We start from the raw sequence: 22,431 nt of genomic DNA, 5'->3' as shown, positions 1-22,431 counted from the left end.
TCCATGGTACAATGATGGTTTCTAGTGTTCAATACTTCTCATAATTTATTTTTTATTCCTTTTTTTGTTATTGTAACTTAAGATCTCATTCTTGAATAGTAATGTGCAGTTCAGAGCTCATCGCTGAGTACAGGAAATTAAGGAATTTCATTATTTAAGATCCTTTTTCCTGATATACAACACTGCATTTATTAAAACTGTGAAGTAAATTCAATATAGGTACCTAAACAGTCAGACTTACAAGGGTTTCCTAGAACTCTATACAGTCAACTCTGCTAGCCTGAATAACTTGGTATAAAGATACCAAGTATCTTTATTATTGTCATTTCACTGTTCATTCTCTTTTCCGCATCACCTAAGGAGGTGTTCAGCATTTATGAATTCTGCTGTAGATTTCTGTGGGTCTCAACTGCTGACCTCTTCTCCTCTGAAATTTGACCATATACCTACCCTACCTACTTTTTAACCCCTTCTTTATCCATGGAAGTGCCTTCTCTTTTATGCTCAGATTGCACAGATTTTTGAAGAGATTATTAAAGGTCCTTTGGTAGGAGAAATTTTCTAGTGCCTGTTGGAAATTCAAACAGAATGTATTATCTGGATATCCTTTAGTCGTACTTTGTCCATATCCATATCTATTTTTCTAGACAGTGCTGTTGCATGAGGTTATTCCATTTCAGATGCAGTACTTGGCCTTTGTTGAACTTTGAGACTCTTGTCATCTTATTTCTCCAGTCTTTTGAGGTGCCTCTGAAAAAAACAGCCCTGCTCTCCAGCATACTGATCTCCCATTTTCTCTGATTTTTCTATAAGTGACAAACCTGCTGAGAGTGCACTCTGTCCCATTGTCTAGGTTGTTAATAAAGACATTTAACAGTATTGGCCCAAATCTTAGTCTTCAACTGACTGATAACTGGTTACCAGATGGATTTTGTGCTATTGAATCCAACCCTTTAAGCCTTGTGATTCAGACAGGTTTTCACTTGTGTTATCATCTATTAACCCAGTCAATGTATCCATAGCTGGGAGACAGTGGCAAAGATGTTGCTAAAGGTAAGGTAAAACAGTGTGCACCGCTCTCATCAAAGAAGGCAATCAGGTTGGTAAGGTGTGATTTGCCCTTGGCAGATATGTGCTGGCTGTTTCCAGTTGCCTTTTTTGTCTTCCATGTTCCTGTACATGGCTTCTAAGATGACTTGGTCCATAACCTGCTTGGGGACTGAGGTGAGGCTGATAGGTCTATAGTTCCTTGGCCTTCTTGAAGATTGGTAGACAAATGTAATTTTTCTAATTGTCAGAAACTTCCCTCAATTTCCATGACCTTGCAAAGTTGGTGGTAAATGGCCTTGCAGTGATTTTGGCCAATTCCTTCTGTATGCTTAGATGTTTCTGATCTGGTCCCATGGACTTGTTTACATTCAGTTAGTTTAGATGCCCCCTAACTCTGATCTTCCTCTTCATTTATTAATGTTTCACTTCCACAGACTCTGCTAGTAGGCTCAGCAACATGGCAGACCTGTGGGCAGGTCTTATCGGTGGAAACTGAGGCAAAGAATGCACTGAGTACCTCAGAATGGGGTGCGGTTTTTTTTTGTCTTTCTGCTGCTGTTCACTTTCCACCTTGGTTTCAACTCTGGCTGAGCTTTGTCTTTCCTAACTCTGTTCCTGTGTATTCAGACAATGTCCCTAGATTCTTTGTGGAGAGCTCATACCTTCTTCCACCCTCTGTATTTTTTTTTTTTGTGTGTGTGTGTGTTTCATCTCATCAGGATTTCCTTGTTCAGGTGTGCTGTCCTGCTGTGCCTATTTATATATCTAAATGTTGGAATGGGCCATGCTTATGATGTGAGAAGTTGTTCTGAGGATCAGCCACCTATCCTGAGGCCCTGTGCCTTTCAGGGAAGTCTCCTATGACATCATGCCAAGAAGATCCCTAAACAAGCTGAAATCTGCTATTCTGAAGTCCGTGACTGTAGTTCTACTATTAGTTTTGCTTAATTTTCTCAAGACTGTCAACCCCACTCTGATCACTACAGCTAGGACAGACCTCAGTTTTCACATGCCTGTTTTGTAATAACAAGTCCAGAGGATCGTCTTCCATGGTTTGGCTGTCACTCACCTTTATCAAAGAATTGTCATCAGTGTATTTCAGAAATCTCCTGGACTGCTTATACCCAGCAGTCAGGGTGGTTGAATCTGCATGCTGGGGATTCCATCTTTGTTCACTATCTATTACTTATTATATAGTTTTTGATAATTTGCTTGGTACAGACATCAGTGCTGTGAGTTTCACGGGTCTTCCTGGAGCCCATTTTAGAAATAGATATTATATGTGCTATCTTCTAGTCCTCAGGTACCAAAGCAGTTGTAAGCTAAAGATATTATACTGATTAATTGTTCAGCACTTTAATCTCTGACTTGTTTTAATATTATTGCATAAATCTGCAAATCTGTTGCTTTTCATTTTATCTGTATTCTGTAACCTCTTTTTATGGCACTGTGGTTTGATACAGAGTTTTTGATGAGCAGTCCTGCCCATTCTGGGATGAGAACTTCCTTGAGCTCTTCCATGATGAACTTGAGCAGGGGGGAAATTTATTTTTTCTGGTGTGGTTTTATCTTCTTAATCACTTCTTTGATCATTTACTGCTTCTGTGAACTGTCAAGCTTCCTGCTTTTAATGTGTTTGAAGAAGGATTTATTAGTAATATTTACAGCTTTTGCAAAATGTTCTTCAAGCTCTTTTTGATCTACATTGTTAGGTTTTTAGATTCAACCTGCCAGAGTTTTGATCTATTGTTTTCCTCACTTTGACACCGCTTTAGTTTCTGAAAGATGCTTTCCTCCTTTTATTAACTATTTCTGCCCTGCTGTTAATCTGTGCCAAGACATAGATTTTTCTTTGGTCCTTTCCCTTGTCTCTCTTTTTTTTTTTTTTTTTATTTTTTTTATTTTTTAATGGATAGTGTTCATTTGTCTTGTGTCTCCAGCTAGGTATCCTTGAATGCTGCCTGCAAAACTTTAACTCTCAACTGCCTCAGTTAGCTACTAAAGATTCTTCATATTGAAGTTCTCTGTTATGAAGCAGACCATGCTGTGTAGTAGATTTGGGTATTCAGTTGCTCCTGCAGTGATGCTGAATCTAAGTACATTGTGGTTGCTTTTACAGTGCTATTCCTGCATGCTACATAGGACAGACAAGAGTTGTTTCTTCACTCTTGGTCCTCATGTTGAGTTGCTTCATGAAAATCTTGATTTGTATCTAAAACTTTACTCTTGCTGCCAGGCTTCAGTGTAATGCATACCCAGACTTTCTGAGGGTAGCTGAAGCCTGCCATTGCTACTACACTTTTTGACCTCCTAACATTACTCTGAGTATGTGTTTGTGGAGGCTACCTGCTGCACTGGAGAGGATGCTCATCTACATACTCCAATCGCTTGTCTTCCTAGCTGGCCACTGGAGAGAGGCTTTCCTTTTTCTCTTTCATGTTCTATCATTTTTTGTTTCCATAAGTAACTTTGAAGATGATATATGACATGAGCTATGGATCCTACTAAATTTGTCTCATCTTTCTTTGTGCACCATCTGATGATCAATTCACCACCATACCGTACTTCTTTTTTGTCAGCTTCTCTGCTCCTGTACATTAGCATAGGGAGAGAGAATCCAACACTGGATCATTTTCCTCTCCTTCTGCTCAGTTACCTGCTACCACATCACCGGGACTTCTCTTGGGCATAGTGTTGTCCTGCAGTGTCCCTGAAGGTCATCTGAAGAGGTGCCTCTATATTTAATTCTTCAACAGTTCGGTGCTTTCACTGTCCTTGTTTAGGAGTTTACAGTGAGTTTTTCCATCTCACTCCAGTTCAGGATTCTTCCCAACTATGGTATGTAATTTTTTCAGAAAAGGCGAGAAGATGCTTGGCCTATCTGCTCACTGGGGCACATAGTCACGTCTGAGAGTGAGACACTCTGTCCTTTCACAGATACAGCATATTTACTCTGTGTAACTTCCAGTAATACTAGCTAGTACCCACCCTCTCTTCATGCATTCCTGCTTTCACTTGCAGTGTTTAGGCTGAGGAGCATGCATGAAACATGTAACAATGGGAAGTGAATTTAAAATTGTGTTGACTTGTGCTAAGATACAAAATAAATTCCCTCTGAGCTCCCTGCGCAGCACAATATGTTGCCTTTTGTGCACAGAAAATAGCCAACCCATTGAAATTTTTGGCTTGTTCAGTTGTTTTAATTTATACAAGTGCATGTTTCAGTTTGTAATTGAATCCAAAGAGATTAGCATTTGTGGAGAACCTACCTCCTAAAATAGACGAAACTTTGATAAGAGATGTTATTGTTGTGGGGACAGTGGGAGGGATTTTGAAAGCATGCATTTTAAGTATGTTCAGGCTCTTACCAAATCAAAATTTTATCTGTGCTCTGCCTTGCATCACATCTGCATTACCCCCCAAGATTCTTGAGATACCAATCTCTCTTCATTAAAAAAAGAACAACAGCTGAGTGATTGAGATTCTTGCTTGGCTTATCACATTTGGAAAACTAGCATTCTTTCAACAGTAAGACATGACAAGCTACATCTGTCCTAGAAAAATAATGTATGTTAGAAAATAAATTTGAGCTACCACAACATCAAGCATGATTTTTGTATGTAATTTAGATTGAGAATAAAAACATACACGCATTACTCTATCCATTTATTGACACGAGTTTGTATTTATTGATGCTATGACTACTATATACTGGAAATTGCTCGTGTGAGCGTTAGGAGGCATTTGGTGGGTTACTGGACTGGTTAGTTAAAATGTGCTAATTTAGTTAGCACGCTCAGTGAGTTAATTCCACTATAGAGGAGCTCACGGATAAATTTGGAAGGAAGGAATTAAATTGATGAGTACAAAAATAATTCCTACTGTCAATAATGCAGTGCAGCAGTTTGTTGGCAGTGGATTTGGGACAGTGTATTAAGAGAAGATGAAGAAAAATAGCAAAACTAAAGCCTTATGTCTTCCTATTCCTGTTTTTGCTTACTGGTATGATAGCTTTTATTTTACATTACTTTTAGTTTAGGTACTTTCATATTCTGTTAATACAGCTGTGCTTTGAGTGTTCTCCTGCTCTAGCAGTTAGTTCCAACTGTAAGGGGGGCAGTGAAGCATATACCCATCTTATTTTGAGGTACCTCTTTTTCCTTGTATAGTTTAGTCATTTGCTTTAATACTGCTATTATTGATGTTACTATTGTTGTTACTACTAGCAGTAGCAGTTTATCTTTTAGGGAATGTATGATGTCCTTGACAAGAGCATTTTTTTTGGTGCAGAAGAATCTATTTTGAACAATTGAATTTTCTTGCCTGTGGACATCAACCATCTCTATGAAGTTGTGAGATGTTATTTAATCATCCCAGAAAAATTAGAAAAAAATTGCAAAATCCAGGTCATGTGCATTCATACTCTTAATTCTGTTCTAATGTTTTGCTATCGTAACAACTTTGTAAAATCAGAAATTTTTTTCTGGTCAAGCACAGAACAGAACTCAAAAAGCTGCCTATTATTTTCACATCAGTTGCTTTGTGTGTGGAAGAAGAAAGAGTCAGATGAGAGTTTTACAAATAGAACAATTGAAAAAGTTTATTTTCCTCAACTCTTATTCTTACAAATAACTTGCTCATATTTTCCTCTCTAGCAGAAGAAAATTTCTGTCTAAATGGTGGAGGTTTCAGAAAGATGTGAAGTACCAAAAATAGTTAGAAGCAGATTATTCTACTAAAGTGTGGTTATCCCTATTAATTAGTCATAAAAATACAATCTGTGTTAATGGGTCTTCAGAATTTTCGGTGTAATCCAGTCTATCATGTGAGAATAGGAACATGTGTATATTTTTGGCAAAATGATTAAAACCCAGACGGTACAAAGGTATACATCAGAATCAACACTTTTAAGAGCTGAAGTGGCAGTGAGAACTTTTTTTGTTGTTTTTTTGTTTGCTTGTTTGTTTTTTTTTCCCCTGAACTGATTTCTGGCAAATGGAGAGCAACAGGAATGAAGATACTCTGAATGGATTTTAGGTGATTTAGGTGATTTGAAGGTGATTTAGGTGATTTGAAGCCTGTAAACTATTACCAAAAGAAGTGCAGAATCAAAGCAAAAAACTGACACACACACACACACACACACATATAATCCCATAATAAAGCTTATATATATTTTATATATACATATATATAATGTATCTCCATAATATATACAACCATGTAATAATTCCATAACTCCAAAACTGTGGCATGACATTCAAGTTTTTGGGTTTTTTTGTTGCCTCTGCTTCTCGGTGAAGTGGCTAGCTCTTGCTTGCATGCAACTCCCATTGAAATCTTTCTGCTACATCTCAGTATAGATTTTATGAGGTTAACTGGAACTGCTTTCTCACAGAGCTGCAACTTTCAAAATAATTTTGGATTTAGAAAAAAAGTGTCAATGTTGAGGAGGAGGAATGAGCAGCAGAGAGGAGCTGTTATGGGCTGACTGCAGCCCCCCATTCCTCATCCCCCTGCACTGCTGGTGGGGAGGAGGTAGAGGAGTCTGGAGTGAAGGGGTAAAGTTGATCCAGTGTGGTGGTGGTTGTAGGGAATTGTTTTGGATCTGTCTTTGTTTCTCACCATCCTACTTTATTTTTAACTGACAAGAAAATGAATTTATGAGAAGGCAGCTGGTTTGGCATCCGGCAGCCAACTGAGCTGCCTATGTCCTAGTATTTTTTTTTAATATACATACACTCTTCTTTCTGTCTCACCTTCCCTCAGCTTTCTTCAGTAACTCACAGATTAGAATTAATTTTAAAAGTATCTGAATTCAAAGCATGGCGATTAACAGAGAATACTGATAGCCTGGATGAACGTTGCCAGAAATTATCTACTGCTGTTTCTAAGAGCATGGCTATGCAAGAATGCATTGTTTTAATCCATTTGAAGTTATGTGAGCATTGTTCTTGAAAGATCTGGCAATGACACAGGACCTATTTTATGTGACTGATGTGAAGTTCCTCTTCCTCTTGAGAAATTGTTTATGTAGATTCTCAGTCACAGTTAATGTGCAAGCCAAAAGGATGTCTCTGTCTGGGTTTTAAAAATGAGGATAACTCAGTTTCCTTTTCCACATAGAGCAAGCAAGATTCACTGATGTGCCTGCTCCTGTTTTGTAGGACAGTTTGTGTATTGTAAAGCTAAAGTGTGGGTATTCATCTCATTTCTTTAACATAGACTCAGATCCTAGTCCTACAGGTGACTTTAGGTAAAACCTTATTCTCTCCTTGAAGATCCCAGGCAGTAGAAGAGTCTCTGTTGCTGGGAAACAGTTGAAATTCAGGGCTGAAGTGTACTTTTGGAAAAGTTATGCAGGAAAGTTTTGTCTGGTTCTGTCTGAGTTCAGATGTTAGGTATCTTCCCTGAACAGGAAATCGCCTTGCTAGCATTGCAGGTTAATCTTAAATATGTGAGTTCCCTTTTCTTTAAATCTTTATCTTTTTAAGTCTTTTTGCTTCCCAGCTCTTTTTAATTTGTAGTCACTGTGTTTTCAGAATGAAAGAAACATGTTTATAAATGCAGACTTTACTATGAGTCTTGGGCACTCTGAGTTTTTATGTGTTCTTTGAATTTGGGTAAAAGAACTGGGTATTTTCAGGAGGCATTAAAAAATTTCAGTAGGCATTTTCCATTGGAAAAAACTCTACTGCAAGGAGACTGACAGATTCAGAATGTCACTATTAAAATCTCACAATATCTTTCAAAAGCACGGCTACTCTTATTTCTGGAACTCTGAGAATTTTGATTTGACTGCTGTTAATACCTAGATCTTCTTAAGTGTGCATCACACAGAGTATTGTGGAGAAATGCTAAGCAAATTTATGCCATTTAATTGTTTTAAAATAAAACATATTCCTCCCGGCACTTAAGACAGGTACAAATCCAGTGTTTTTCCTATGAAGTTATTCTTTATTTTTTAAACCAAGATAAATATTATCCTTTATTTTTTCCCCTCAAGAATACTGAGAATTCTTATTCTTATATCTATTACAATTAAAATAGAAAATTACTGTTGAGTTTTTGAAGCTTTCTAACTTTGCAGCTTTGTACAGGTACACTCAGAATATCCTGATGTGAGTTTCAAACCTGTTTTGGAATTTGAAGGAAGCTAAGACCTGTAAATGAATGGACTTTGGTCTAATTCTCAAGTTCTTCAGTACTTCAGGCATATGCTAAGGGGGTTTCCTGTTATAAGCTGCTCTGCAGAAACTGTCCCATTTCTGTAGTGGATATTGAGAATGTGTACAGTTTCTAGCCTTTCTTCTGTTTTTCTTAGATAAATCTCCCTTTGATTTTGGAGTGTTTTGCTATAGTAAAAGCTCTGGGATTTGGAATACTGACTTCAAAGGACTCTCTTCAGCAGAAAAAAGCACAGGAGAATTTTTAAGAAATAATTCCTAGTAAAAAAAAGTTTTTGTTGCTTTCTATCTATAATGCTAAACTAGTAGCCAATATAAACCACTGTTAAAAAGCTAAGAGCTATAACATACCCATCAGGGGACAAATCGTTAATAAGGTATAATTTGATGGGGGAAAGCTGATGATATCTGCAAAAAGAAATAAGATCCCCATGGCTGCATAGAAGTGCCTTATTAACAGTTGGACTGGGCATCCTATTGAATGAGCTGTATTTATCATGTTTTTATAGCTACCTCCACTGAGCTTTCAGCCTCTGGGAGAAAAATACTGAAGTACAGTATTGTTCTTCCAATGTAGCAATCAAAGGGTTTCTAAACCAAGAATAATGGAAAAGAGGCTACAGAAGGAGGAGGAGGAGAACATCACACAGCTGGTTTAGAAATAAATTTCTTCGATTGGGCTCCCTGTGTGATATTGTTACTAAAATTTCTGCATGTTACTGCACTTTAGGAGATACTTTCTCAACAGTTAAGGGCTCTGAGTCTAAAGATTAAGTAGAGCTTCCTAAAACGTCCTATGTCTGCTGAAATATGAGGTCAGCAGGGAGGGAAATACGAAGGAAAAGGTTGAAGACTAATTGTTAAGATATGATGATGATGATGATGATTGTTTCGGTGACTATTTGCTCTTCTGAGATCCCTTGTCAATGTGGAATGAGGTAAACATCTTTATATGTATCAGGGGTATGTTTTCCCTCTAAGCAGATTGTCTCTTCAAAAAAGGCCAATTATGACTCATTTGGATCTGAATGTTTGTCTTTTAGAAATTGGATAGAAATGATCCACTCATTTCACATGTCTAATAGTAGATTGCCAGATGTCACTGACCACTAATTAATAACGTGAATGATATTTAACACATTACCAGGAGGCAAAAAGTTCCATGGGTCATTGACATTACTATAGACCATTCGTTCGTCAAAAAAAGAGAAAAATGGACTAACATTCAGCTTTTTCATAGCCTCATTGTTATCTCAAATCTTCACAACAAAATTGTGATTTAAAGGTGCATTATGTGCCTCCTTGTTCCCTCTGCTCCTTCCGTTGCAACCGGAGTACATGATGTTCTCTTGAAGACATTTTTGTATTCAGAGCACATACTCTCCTTAGTCCTGATGCTTCTGTTTGTCTTTCTCACCACTGATCTCTGTATAATTTAACAGTGAAGATACACTCCAGTGATTTTCCTGGTAGCTATAGGTTCAAGCTTTCCATCTTTTGCTCTTTGTGTTTGATGAGAATTTTTCTCAGTCTGCTGTTTTGTTTTGGGGTTTTTTTGCCTGTCCCCACAGCTCACAATATTATCTATGTGTAGATGACACCTATTTATGTGCCTCTTTATGTTTTATTCTTCTCCATATTCTTGCTATTTTGTGTCTCAGATCATCTCAGTGTTTGTGAAATTAAATGCAATTATTTTAAAGGAAACATAACCAAAATAGGAATTACTTTTTCTTCTTTCCCCAAGTGAACTGTTAGTTGTGCTGCCATCAACCCTGTTGCCAACTCTGGAAATTTAGTGGTATTTTTCTTATTGTGTTCCATTTTGCCCCATCCACTTTCTAAATGTCTTAGCTATCCATGTATTATCCTTAAATGGAAAGAAGAAAACTTAATCTTGATTTTCCAAAATCACCTTTCTGGTCAATTAGTTTAACTGGAAGGATGTAGAAAATCTCATGTTTGTGTCTCTGTTGTTGAACCATTTGTTTCTTCACTGGCTTTTCACTGAACAAGCTGCATAAATTGGTGGTTCTTACATTTCTTCTGCTGTTAGCATTCTACTTTCTCTGTTATCATCTGTCTAAAATTGTTTTACCTTGATTTGGTCACATTTATAATGGAAATTTATATCACAGAATCATTCAGGTTGGAAAAGACCCTTGGGGTCATCGAGTCCAACCATCAACCCTGCTCCACAAAGTTCTCCCCTACACCATATCCCCCAACATCTCATCTACATGAACCTTAAACACACCCAGGGATGGTGACTCCACCACCTCCCTGGGCAGCCTATTCCCCTTCTGACCACTCCTACTATGAAAAATTTTTCCCTAATGTCTAGTCTGAACCTCCCCTGTTGCAGTTTAAGCCATTCCCTCTTGTTCTGTCACTAATCACCTGTGAGAAGAGACCAGCACCAACCACTCTACAATGTCCTTTCAGGTAGCTGTAGAGGGTGATGAGGTCTCCCTTCAGCCTTCTCTTCCTCAAACTGAACAGTCCCAGCTCCTTCAGTCGCTCCTCATAGGATTTGTTCTCCAGACCCTTCACCAGCTTTGTTTCCCTCCTCTGCACTTGCTCCAGCACCTCGATATCTCTCTTATTGAGGTTCCCAAAACTGGACACAATACTCCAGGTGTGGCCTCACCAGTGCAGAGTACAGGGGGACTGTCACCTCCCTACTTCTGCTGGTCACACTGTTTCTAATACAAGCCAGGATGCCGTTGGCTTTCTTGGCCACCTGGGCACACTGCTGGCTCATGTTCAGCTGCTTGTCAGTTAGAACCCCCAGATCCTTCTCTTCCAGACAGCTCTCCAGCCACACCTCCCCAAGCCTGTAGTGATGCTGGGGGTTGTTGTGGCCCAAGTGCAGGACCTGGCACTTGGTCTTGTTGAAGCTCATCCCATTAATGTTGGCCACTGATCCAATCTATCCAAGCCTCTCTGTAGAGCCTCCCTGTCCTCATGCAGATCGACTCTCCTGCTTAACTTGGTGTCATCTGTGAATTTACTGATGATGCACTCTATGTCCTTATCAAGATCATCAATAAAGATGTTGAACAGAAATGGACCCAACACCGAGCCCTGAGGAACACCACTTGTGACCACCACCAGCTGGATTTATCTTCACTGACCACCACTCTCTGGGACCATCCAGCCAGCCAGTGCTTGACCCAGCAGACCGTTCACTCATCTGGGCCATGAGCAGCCAGTTTTTTATGAGAATCCTATGGGGAACTGTGTTGAATGTTCTTCACAAATCCAGTAGACAATATCCACAGCTTTTCCCTTGTACAATAGTTGGGTCATTTTCTCATAGGAGGAGATCAGTTTTTTCAGGCAGGACCTGCCTTTCATAAACCCGTGCTGACTAGGCCTGACCCCCTGGTTGTCCATTATATGACTTTTAATGGCACTCGAGCTGACCTGCTCCATGACCTTCCCTGTCATTGAGATCAGACTGACCGGTCTGGATCATCCTTTCTGCCTCTCTTATACATGGGTGTCACATTTACCACCCTCCAGTCGAATGGGACCTCCCCAGTTAGCCATGACTTCAGGTAAATCATGAACAGCAGCTTGGCGAGCACATCTGCCAACTCTTTCAGCACCCTTGGGTGTAACCCATCTGGTCCCACAGACTTTGTGTGCATCCAAGTGGTGTAGTGGGTCTTTGACCACTTCCTCTTTAATTGTGCTGACCTCATTCTGCTTCCCCTCCCCATCTCCCAGCTCATGAGCCTGGGTGTCCAGGGAACAGCCAGTTCCACTGCTAAAGACTGAGGCAAAGCAGGCATTGAGCATCTCAGCCTTTTCCTCATCCTTTGTTGCTATGTTTCCCTCTGCATCAAATAAAGGAGAGAGATTTTCCCTAATCCTCCTTTTGTTGTTAATGAATTTATAGAAACATTTTTTTATTAACAGCTGTAGCCAGGTTGAGCTCTAGCTGTGCTTTGTCTCTCCTAATGTTCTCCCTACACAGCTTCACTACATCTTTATAGTCTTCACAAGAGACCTGTCCCCTCTTCCAAAGCTCATAGATTTTCCTTTTGTTCTTGAGATCCAGCCAAAGGTCCTGGTGAAGGCTGGTCTCCTTCACTGCCTGCTTGTTTTTTGGCACATGGGAACAACTTGCTCCTGTGCCTTTAAGACTTCTCTCTTGAAGTATGTCCAGCCTTCCTGGACTCTCATATCCTTCAAGGCAGCCTCCCAAGGAATTTGTGGCTGAAAGGTAAGGAGGGATGATTTCTGGGCTACTTCTTTAATCTCGCATCCCATGCCAGCATGGCTGTCTTGCTCCATGCTAACTTGCTGTTCAAGACGGCCCACATTCTGATGCCACTTCCTTCTTCCCATTTCCATGTTTCTTAGCAGCAATGAGCAGCTATACAGGAAAAGAAACTTCTGCTTGCCTATGCAAACCAATGTTTTGTGACAAACTGGTGCAAGGGGACTCTTTTTTTCAACTTACTCTGTTATTTACCTAGGGCGTTAAGGAGTATGAAATTACATTGAAATACCTTTCTCTTTCTTGAAATAAAGAGAATCCTGACATTTCTCATCAGCACCTAAAAGTTAAAAACACTATATCTAAAAAAATAAAATTAAATGTTGCTTTCAAAAGGTCTTGGAGCCTACTAAAATCAATCTCAGTTGCCAAAAAGCAGGAAACGCTTTAAAACTCAGTGTGCTAACACAGATGTTAAATCTTAAAGGATTCACATATAATTTATTCAATACATTAAATTTACTATATGTAATATAATTTCAGAATGTGCATTAAAAATACGTTATGAAATCTCATTCCTACCTGCTGAATGGCTGCCAAGTTTGGTAATGCAAGAACATTTTGTTGTTTTACCCCTTCAGCACAATCCTGCATTCAATTTTTAAATATCCATAAAAACCGTAAAAGCCTCAAAACTCCAGATTGGAACTTCAAAAACTTTGAAAGTCACAGTGCAACAGTTTTGGGTTTTTTGAAAAACACTCTAGGAGCAGGTCTAAAACCCCTACTTCCAAACATACTCAAGTTTTGAGTTGTTAACTTCCAGATTTGGAACTTTATTTTCCACTGTAAACCTGACTCTGTTAAATATAAACCAAGTGGATGGTTTGTAACATTTAGAAATCTTTGCAGAAGACAAAGAGGGGACCACACAGGTGGATGGGTAGGTAGCATTTCTGAAAGTTCAGTCTTGGGCAGAATCTTGTGTCACTAGTGGAGTAGCCCAATACTAAACATTTGTGAAAGTCTTAGTAGCTCTAAATTCTTCTCTAACATGCTTACCTTTTTATTTCAACGTTATTGTATTACTTCTGACAATTTTCAATGACTGTTTATTTGCACAGTCAATAAATTAAGCTAATTAAAACTTCGGCTACTCCATGAATTGGCAGGGTATGTACTTCTCACTATTTTAATATACTTCAGGTCAATATATTTGAAATAATAAAATTAAGTTGACATCAGCTCCTTGAAGTCATATAAAGCTTCATTACCTGGTTTAGGTATAAAATTATATATCTATCAGTTCTTACTGAAATCCAAACCCTGAAAAATTTGAGGATGATTTGATGTTTATTTTTGTATATTTCACACTGCTTATTTTATAAGAAACTGTATTTTCTAACTGTGGATGAACAGTAAAAACTGGTTCTGAACAAATGAAAACACACATAATGTTATTCCCAGGAGAACTGGCTGTTACATGCAGTAATTGGTGGCAAGATACTGTAGTGTCTGTAACCAATTAGTAAAGTTGTCCATACGGTGCTGGACTTATTGTATGAGCTGCAGGCCTATCACTTCATATGAAAGCCTAACCAGGATGGCTTTAGTCCCCAGAAACCAGCTTTTCCTTTTTGGTGAGCCAAAAGGGAAAGCCGTGTTGAAAGGAAGTCCCTTTTTACTATTTTCCTCTAGTTTTTCCCACAGAGGGTGATCACTCTCTGAAGCTGACTGTGTGTCAGGAGCCTATTGGTAAGATAGGCAGCTCCAACAATAATGGCTGCAAGGAGGAGCGATCATGATTCTGTGGAAAGCAAGGAAAATGGTTCCTCTGAAGTACAGAGAGGTATAAATCTTTCTTAAGTGGCTTTACATATTTGCTGGAAGCAAGGATGTCATTATACCAAAGCATGCCTTAAAATTTCTGGTAACCATCAAAACCACCACTAACTCTGTGGCTGCTAATTTGCTGCTAATGTCTTGCTGGTATACTTCTCTGTGGCTACATTCTTTGCATTTACGATCCTGACACTTTTTTTACGGCCTCTTTAAACTCAGCTTTTGGACTCCAGCGTACATGTTCATTGGGAGTTAATTAGGCAGGCTGCAAGACATCCTCGCCAAACAAGTCACAATATTTTGAAGCCATTCCATTGCTGGACTGATGTGAACAATAAGGTGATATTACTCATGTTTGTTGACATATATTATTATGGTTATTGCCATTATACCCCAACTCCTGAGAGTATTGCTTAAATACATGATGTAAGAGATGAAAGCAAGCAGATAATGAAACAGAAAAAAGGAAATAACATGTAGTTGTTAATTTTTGGCATTGTGTAATTAAACTATCTTCTTTAATGTTATTTTTGCCAGTATCTAATTAGCAAAGCCATCTGCCTAAGAAGTGCTGGACCATCTGTCTGGAATACTGTTCTGTTCATTTTTTGGTTCTTGACTAATTAACTTTTTTCTCTATGACTGTAATAGTACATTCTGTTTCCACACTTCAAAGAAGTTCATATATAAAAATACATATGAATGTGTACCTGTCTACATATATATGTTACGAGTGTCTGTGTAGCTATAGGAACATAGTTTTTCCAGGAGATCTGATTGTACTCACTTATGTGTGCAGCTTCCACTTTGGGTGAAAGCCACAAGTTTTTTGTTAACCTGTTAGTACAACTAATACATACCTCACCTAACACATTCTAATTGACCAGTCCATTCTCAACTGTGTTCAAATTTCCTGCCCTCATTTACTGATTAAAGTTGTAATTGTAGAAAGGGGCTATATTAAAGTTAATTACTTAGGGTTTTGATTTTTTTCCCCTTTAGTATTTTGTAATTTTTCAGGAAAATGATAGTATAATTTAAGTTGGAAGGGACCTCCTTAAGTCTTGCCTGGGGACTTATTTTGTTGCTGCATGTTGGCCGTGAAGAGAACATCTTGATAGTTGTTTCTTAAATGGGAGGGACACGTGAACGTTATTCACTGCTTCTACATTTACCACGATTCTGTTTTAGTGTTCTTCTAAGGTATTTGGATAAATCAGTTTAGATTGGAGATTTTCTTTCGGTTTCCATTGGAGCTAATTTCTCTGCATGTATTTATTTTGCCTGTTGAAGAAGATATAGTAGTTTAACTTTTAGGAAAGACTCTTATTATTCATTCGAACAGAGAAGTTACTGAAATATATTTGTTGTTCCAAAGAACAAGATTAATGTTAATTCTGTAATTTTTAAGTTAACATAGAAGGGTGTTGGATCTATATTTTTCTTCATTTTGAAGATAATAGTTTCATTGTATAGCTTGAGTTGGAATTTGTTTCTTCTCTAGCTGGAATTTCTCTCCTCCCACTACCCCTTGAAAATGCTGGGAGGGATCTAATCTGAAGTTTTTGAAGCACTTTACAAACATCAGTGATGTAATGTTTAAAACACTGATATAGTTATTTACAATTGAGCTTTTAAAAGAGATGCCTGCCAGCAATCTGAAACTTGAGTTCAGACTTAGAGTTAAGTGTGCACCAAAGTCAGGTTTCTGTTCAGTCTGATTTTATGTCAAAACTCTATGGAAGTTTGTGGGGGTTTTTTCTAGCTGAAGAAAACAGTACATGTTCAGAAGTCAACTGTGACTTCCTCATCAAACTATGGTAGGTCAAGTTCAAGTTGTACCTGTCAAGTTCAGTCTTTAGAGTTGGCCACAGTGACTTCCACAGGGCTAAAAATCTCTGCAAACATTTTGCACTTACTGGTGACGGTTACATAATTAAGATTTATTTACATCTACTAGAATATAGTTATGCTGAAGATTGGGAAATTAGAAAGAGGTTTAGTCAAGGCATTAAATTTATAGAGGTGCTTGAAAGACCATACTGATAGCAGGATTTGTAAAAGGCATGCCACTGTAAATAGTGTCAGCCTGCTATCAGAAATAGATTGATGTGCTACCTTAAACCCTACTCCTTACCCTATGCAGCTACGTTCTTTTTGAAGATGTGTAACAGTAGATGTTGTCCTGCCCATCCTTACCTTATTTTCTTTAGCACTAATGTTCAAGATCCCTGTTTCCTCTTTCCCCAGGGTGAACAAACTTGAGTTTGGTTCAATGAGTTTTGTTGCCAGCTTAAGTAGAATTATAATATTAATTAAAAGCAGTACACAGAATGCTGAAGGTTGTATTTTGCCATGTGAAAATTGGAGCTTCTTACAAAGAAATGTAGAAAAGAAAAGATCCTAACAGGATAAAATTTACCTGTGTAGGCCTTCATAGTGAATCAGATATCCAACATGGTATGCATATCATATTTGCACTGCTCATCTGAACTTAATGGAAATGTTAGCAAACAGTATCAAGCAGGAGAACATGTCAATTTAATGGAAGCAGTGGATAACAGTAACATCTTTAAGTATACCTGGTTTTGAGCTTGCTTTCTGAAAAAATTATCCATGTGTCTGGTCTTTCAGAATTAAAACTTTAAAAGTCTTAATCTTCTACTGACAAAACCCATATTGTTATTATTCTGTTGGGACGTTTTTTTTGAGTGAAGATTCAGGACATATTTTTCTCCTCTTTCTTCAACACCAAAATGACATTTAACTTGAGTTTTCCTCCTGTTTCCTCCTTAACATTACCAGTAGGCTGTGTTGCGTATCTGAATTTCCATTTTGGGGGAAACTCCCCTAAATTTCCTGAAGATTAAAAGAAAAAAAAAATAGCTACATATAGAAATTTCTATACCTGCTTTTTTAATTTAATCAGCAATAGGACATGTGTATGCATTACTGAACTATGCAGCAGCCCTAGGGACCAAAGTACAACTGTTTGAACTACTCAGGTCTCTTCAGATGACTTTGTAATATACTTTTTGCAGCCTGCTCTATTATTGTCTCCTCCAGCAGTGGAACCCAGGGCTACAGGACTGTAGGATGGCACTTAGCTTTGTCACCAGTGTGTCTGCACTTATTTCTTGTCTAGACAATATTACTCCTATGACACATCGTCATGAACAGGGTTTTCCCAGAGTTTGCCATTTGGTTAGCTTGCAAGCATATGTATTTATATATAGTTACAGGTGTTTATTCTGCTTGGGTTCTTGTATGTACTGTTAACTATGGTATCCAGAAATTTTACATAAGGTTTTAATATTTAATATCTTTAAATCTATAAATTTTGTAGTTGTCAAAGAAAGACAATGTTTATTTTCAGTTATACTAATAATAGTATTAGTGGTTTTGTGATGTGGTCATCAAATTATTAATATTTAATATTTGAAAGGACTAGCTAAGACATTTTCCCTAACTCAAAGAATATTCGACTACAAGCTAGCAGTCTGTGCTTGTTTCCAACTCACCAATTCTAAGCTGAGGTAATACTGGATGTGCCACTCCTACAGGCTTCACCAAGAACCATATCTCTATATTGTCACGTTATTTACTGTTTGATTCCTTCTTAAAAGTGTGGCAGTTAGCAAGCTCCTTATGGAGCCCATCTCTTCAGGGATGGATACCTGGATGTGCTAACACTGAAATGATTGATTTTCTTCACCTCTTTCTTTTTTTCTGAAGCAGTATTTAGGCTGGGTCTCAGTGATCACTTGGCAGAGAACAGGGGAGGAGAGGGAGAGATGCTGTCCCAATGTTCTCTCACTGTGACAAGAGTTAATAAAACTTCTGCCTGACTTGTTCTAAATTTTACTTGCATTATTATGTGCTTGGAGATTCTAGATTCTCCAACCATGACCTGCTTGCGGAGATTCATTGTATGCTTTTCTCAGATTTCACTTTTGGCTTCTGAGTTTCCCATCTCCAAAGTCTGTTGATTTTCTTTTCCAAAACTTTCAGTGCCTGAGAAATGTACTTAATTTCCTTGATTTGTGGAATTTTTGCATTTCACTTCCTTCTCCTTCAAATTCATCTTTTACCGTGGATTTAGAGCCAATTGAAAGCTGGACATTTTGTCACTGAAAATTGATTTACTGAGAAACTTTATCTTTACTCCAGTCTTTCTTCTTACTTCCTGCTGTTCATGCTTGGCATATTCTTCTCAGTTCAATTTTGGCAAGAACTTTCCTTCAAACCTTCCTTTTAAGCACCCATATTCCAATAAATCTTTCTACTCTGACCCCCTACTGGTAACCCTTGTGTTTTTTCAGACATTTGAAAATTTTTGTGTCATTTAGAGATAACCAAATACTTGTATCTAGTGCCATATAAAATATAGGTTCATGGTGTCCTAAAGGGTTGATTAGGAACTTAGGCTGGTCATCCAAGAGCAGTCTTTTGTACTGTGGTCTCTGTTATGGACATGAATTGCTTTTGCATTGAAGAGTCAAAAGAGTTAAGTCATTGCTGCTTTTCTGTCTAACTCAGTATGGGATTTCTTTCGTGCTGCTAGATAGGGTTTTTTAATGCTGGGGTCATTCACAAGTGGATGCTTCCAAAAGCTTTCAATATATTCCCCAATATGCTGTAGTTGTTCATCTGCAAGAGCAAACACTGTAAATGAGAAGGTTTGGGGTGGAGAAAGAGAGTAATGGCATTAGTTTTTATAAGTATTCTTTTTTCCTCTGAAATGAAAAAGCTTATTCTTGGGCTTGTTGAAACACTCATCAAAGAGTATTTCATAGTATACTCTGAAAGCATTTTCCCCTTTAGTTTAAATAGGCTTTCACGCTATTATTTATATTAATTATAGAGTTCACTTGCTATTAATATAGTCTCCATTAAAAGACAGGTACAAAAATTACCTACATTAAATCTGAATGAATGGTCTTTCATTATTTCCTGGTAAATAAAAATGAAAAAGCTGTGGTTTCAATAATTAAGCGGCAGTGGTTAATTTAGAAATCTCAGTTCTTGCTGATAAAACATATAGTGCTTTGTGGTATTTTTATCTAAAGAGCAAATGGATGTGCACTGTTGAGGTGAAAGAATGGAGAGTGGTTTAAAATGCACTCTGACTACACAGCATATACAGGCATTCAAATATGTACATGTATTGGCATATAAACACCAAGCACACAACCTGCTTCACTGAACAATAGAGTTCGTAAATCATAGCTGTTGAATGTTAAATACAGAAATAATTGGAGCTAACTCATGCAGTGAAACTGTAGTAATGCAGACTAGGTCCTACGGTCCTGGCATAAATCTGTTGAAGCAGAGAGACTGCTCAAAAATGAGGATAAATTGCTTCTTTTGAGTGCTCCATTTCAGTATTCTCTTGTATGTGTCTGCCCACTGCTCCTTTCTCTGAATGGATGCTTTAGTGCCTCTGATCAGTGCTGCAGTCATACCTCGAGAAACGAAAATCTCCATTTGATGCTCGAGATAAATACTGCAAAAACAGCAGCAGGGCACATTTTCCTATGACACAAAGTCACCTCAGATGTTGTGGTGATGCAGCCTAACTTTGCTGGGGAGAGAGGGTCAGCCTTTCTCTGTGTTCCTAACTGCTTGCCTTGATAAGATTCATACAAAAGTGACTAAATAACATCAAATGTGATTGTGGTTATTTCTTCTATAGCGGTAGGTACAGTGACTCATGGGGATGGCCAGCTTCACTTTGGATTAAGACACTGAAGAACCATCAGCAGCAAAACTACATTTCTAAGGAGAAAAGCTTGTAAGGTGATTATGGATAGAATCACCCACAGCTAATCATCAGTATGCCTGAAGCACATTTCTCAAGCATGGGATTAGATAGCTCTGAGGTATATATTTCTGTGTTTCCCGCATTTCTAACTAATTCCTGTTGGTTGCAGGCAGTAGAATGGCAATGTGATGAAGCTACTAAAAGAGCCTGTTACAGCAAAGGCAAATCAAAGGTAAGCATGAGACAGCTGTTCTGCTTTAATAAAATGTATGTGTTAATAGCAGGAGTAATTCAGTGTATAAATCTCTATGCATTTTTATTGTCTTCCTTTCTTAAGAGAGTTGTAGGAAAGGAATCTGACACATGTATAAGCAAAGGAATAAAAAAAAAATATAGGGAGTGTGAGGTGAGAGGTACAGCCACATAATTTTTTTCTGAAATGATCAAGAACTTTTGTTTTCAACAATTTACTGTTTTGACTCTACAACATGTCATATGTAATGGGCTGTGTTCTCACTTCATTTTCAGTGCTGTAAATCCCGAATAACTGTGTAATAACTTTGTAAAATCCTCAATTTATTTCTCTGTGTATTAGATGCAATTTTAAGAACATTTATATTTCATATCTACTGGTGCTATGAAGAAAATAATATGAAATTCACTAACTTTTTAGACATGGAATGATATATTTTTAGTATTCAGAACCAATTCCTTATCTGGCCAACTACATTGTCTTTTATTCAACACAGGTAAGTGTAGCACTAAGATGGAACATGTATGAATGCTGTGTTCTTTCGTGGCTGTTCTAAACTGAAGTTAGTCATCAAATTAATGATATTATAAAAGTAGTTAGAAATACATGCAGTCTACATCTTTAATTGTTGTACTGTTTAACGGTTAAAGTTAACTGAGTTAAAACATAAAGGAAAAACACATCAAGAGCAACAACTCCAGAAGAACATACTTACTTTCAGGGCCCATGTTTGGTAGAACATGTCAACATATGTTACTGATGTGCAAAACTCAGAAAATATCCCAACTTTAAAAACATACTCCAAATGCTTCTACCATCTAGGAGGAGTCTCTTCTGCGTAGTCATCTAATCACTGACTTTTTAACTTCTCCCATTAAACAGTTAATTTCCAGCTTTTTTTACTAAATGCTGGAACACAATGTTTCAGTGTACCCTTGGCCTATCCTTTTCTGTTTGAGGTTAAACAGGAGGAATGGCCGCACTTCAGAAGAAGGGCCATGTTATACCATGAGGAGAGAGAAAGACAGAATTACTTGGGAAAAAAAGCAAGTGTAGTGAATGTGCAGTGTAAAGCTTCATGCATGGAAGATGATAGCTTTTATGGAGGAATAGTTTACAGTACTGGGAGAAGTCATTAAGAATTGTTTTGCCTTCTTGGTCCTTCTCCTTTCCCTTTCTTTCTATCCCAGTGTGGGAAACATATTTAAGAGTTACTGTTCACTTACTGTTAAGGTGCAGGATTTGCTAGGTATATAGAAGGAATTAATAGCTAGAGAAAAGAAATGAGTTAGATTTTACTTAAAGATTTCTAACTTGAGTAGACAAACTCTGGTGACTCGAGTTATGTGTGAAGGCTTTAATGGCAGAAATAGCATCTAGCAAATGTTCTGATCTATAATCTCACTTGTCAGTTTGTGGAGAGAAAAGAAAGAACGTCTGGGACCTCATACTTTAAACAAATGTTTCGTTTTGTAAGTTGTAATTTCTCTCTGGAAGATTTATGCCTCTTCATGTAATATATCCCTCAAGCCGTCATCCTTAGTTTTCAGATGACAATACTCTGAAGTAAGAGAGCATGTTCAAATGACAATATGACAGGTTGCATTGATGAAGGTGCATATACAGTAGAAACTATCATTGTAGGAATGCAATGTGCAACTAAAAATTTACGTGTCTGTTTTACAGCGATTGTCCAAGTTTAAAACTGTGAGAATAACACTGAGCTTGTTTGAAAGTCACATGCAGGGGCTATGATCTAACATGATGGATGAAAGTAATGGTAAATTTGAGACTATAATAGTGTACTTTTGAATATTGTGTTTACAATATGGTTTGTGGTGTAAGATCCACATTCAGTTCAGAAGCATATAATGCTATTAAATAATTTTGCAAAGAGAAATACTCAACCCTGGTGAAATGCATTTAAGAATGGACCTTTGTGTCCTATGTGAGATTTTCATTCATGCTCATCACACCCTTTTGAAGAAGCTGGTGACTGGAAGTTATGCTGTCACTGTAAAATATATACATTATTCTAATAATGACCTCTGAGATTGTTTCTTAGTATTGTTATTAGTTGGATAAACATTTAGTGTTTCATTTG

The 22,431-nt window shown here is 37.7% G+C and overlaps 1 protein-coding gene across 5 annotated transcripts in view; it reads left to right on the top strand.

The window, feature by feature from the left end:
- The window catches only part of SEMA5A (semaphorin 5A), a 348,842-nt gene that overhangs the window by 170,994 nt on the left and 155,417 nt on the right, over positions 1-22,431 (top strand). For all 5 annotated transcript variants that reach the window (XM_074899498.1, XM_074899502.1, XM_074899501.1 and 2 more), the window contains one exon: positions 20,244-20,306. In XM_074899498.1, coding sequence (XP_074755599.1) covers positions 20,244-20,306 — 63 coding nt within the window. The remainder of the gene's footprint in view (positions 1-20,243; positions 20,307-22,431) is intronic.

This window comes from Athene noctua, chromosome 2 (genome assembly GCF_965140245.1).
Source record: "Athene noctua chromosome 2, bAthNoc1.hap1.1, whole genome shotgun sequence".
Lineage (NCBI taxonomy): Eukaryota > Metazoa > Chordata > Aves > Strigiformes > Strigidae > Athene > Athene noctua.
This window is presented reverse-complemented; position numbering and strand designations above follow the sequence as displayed.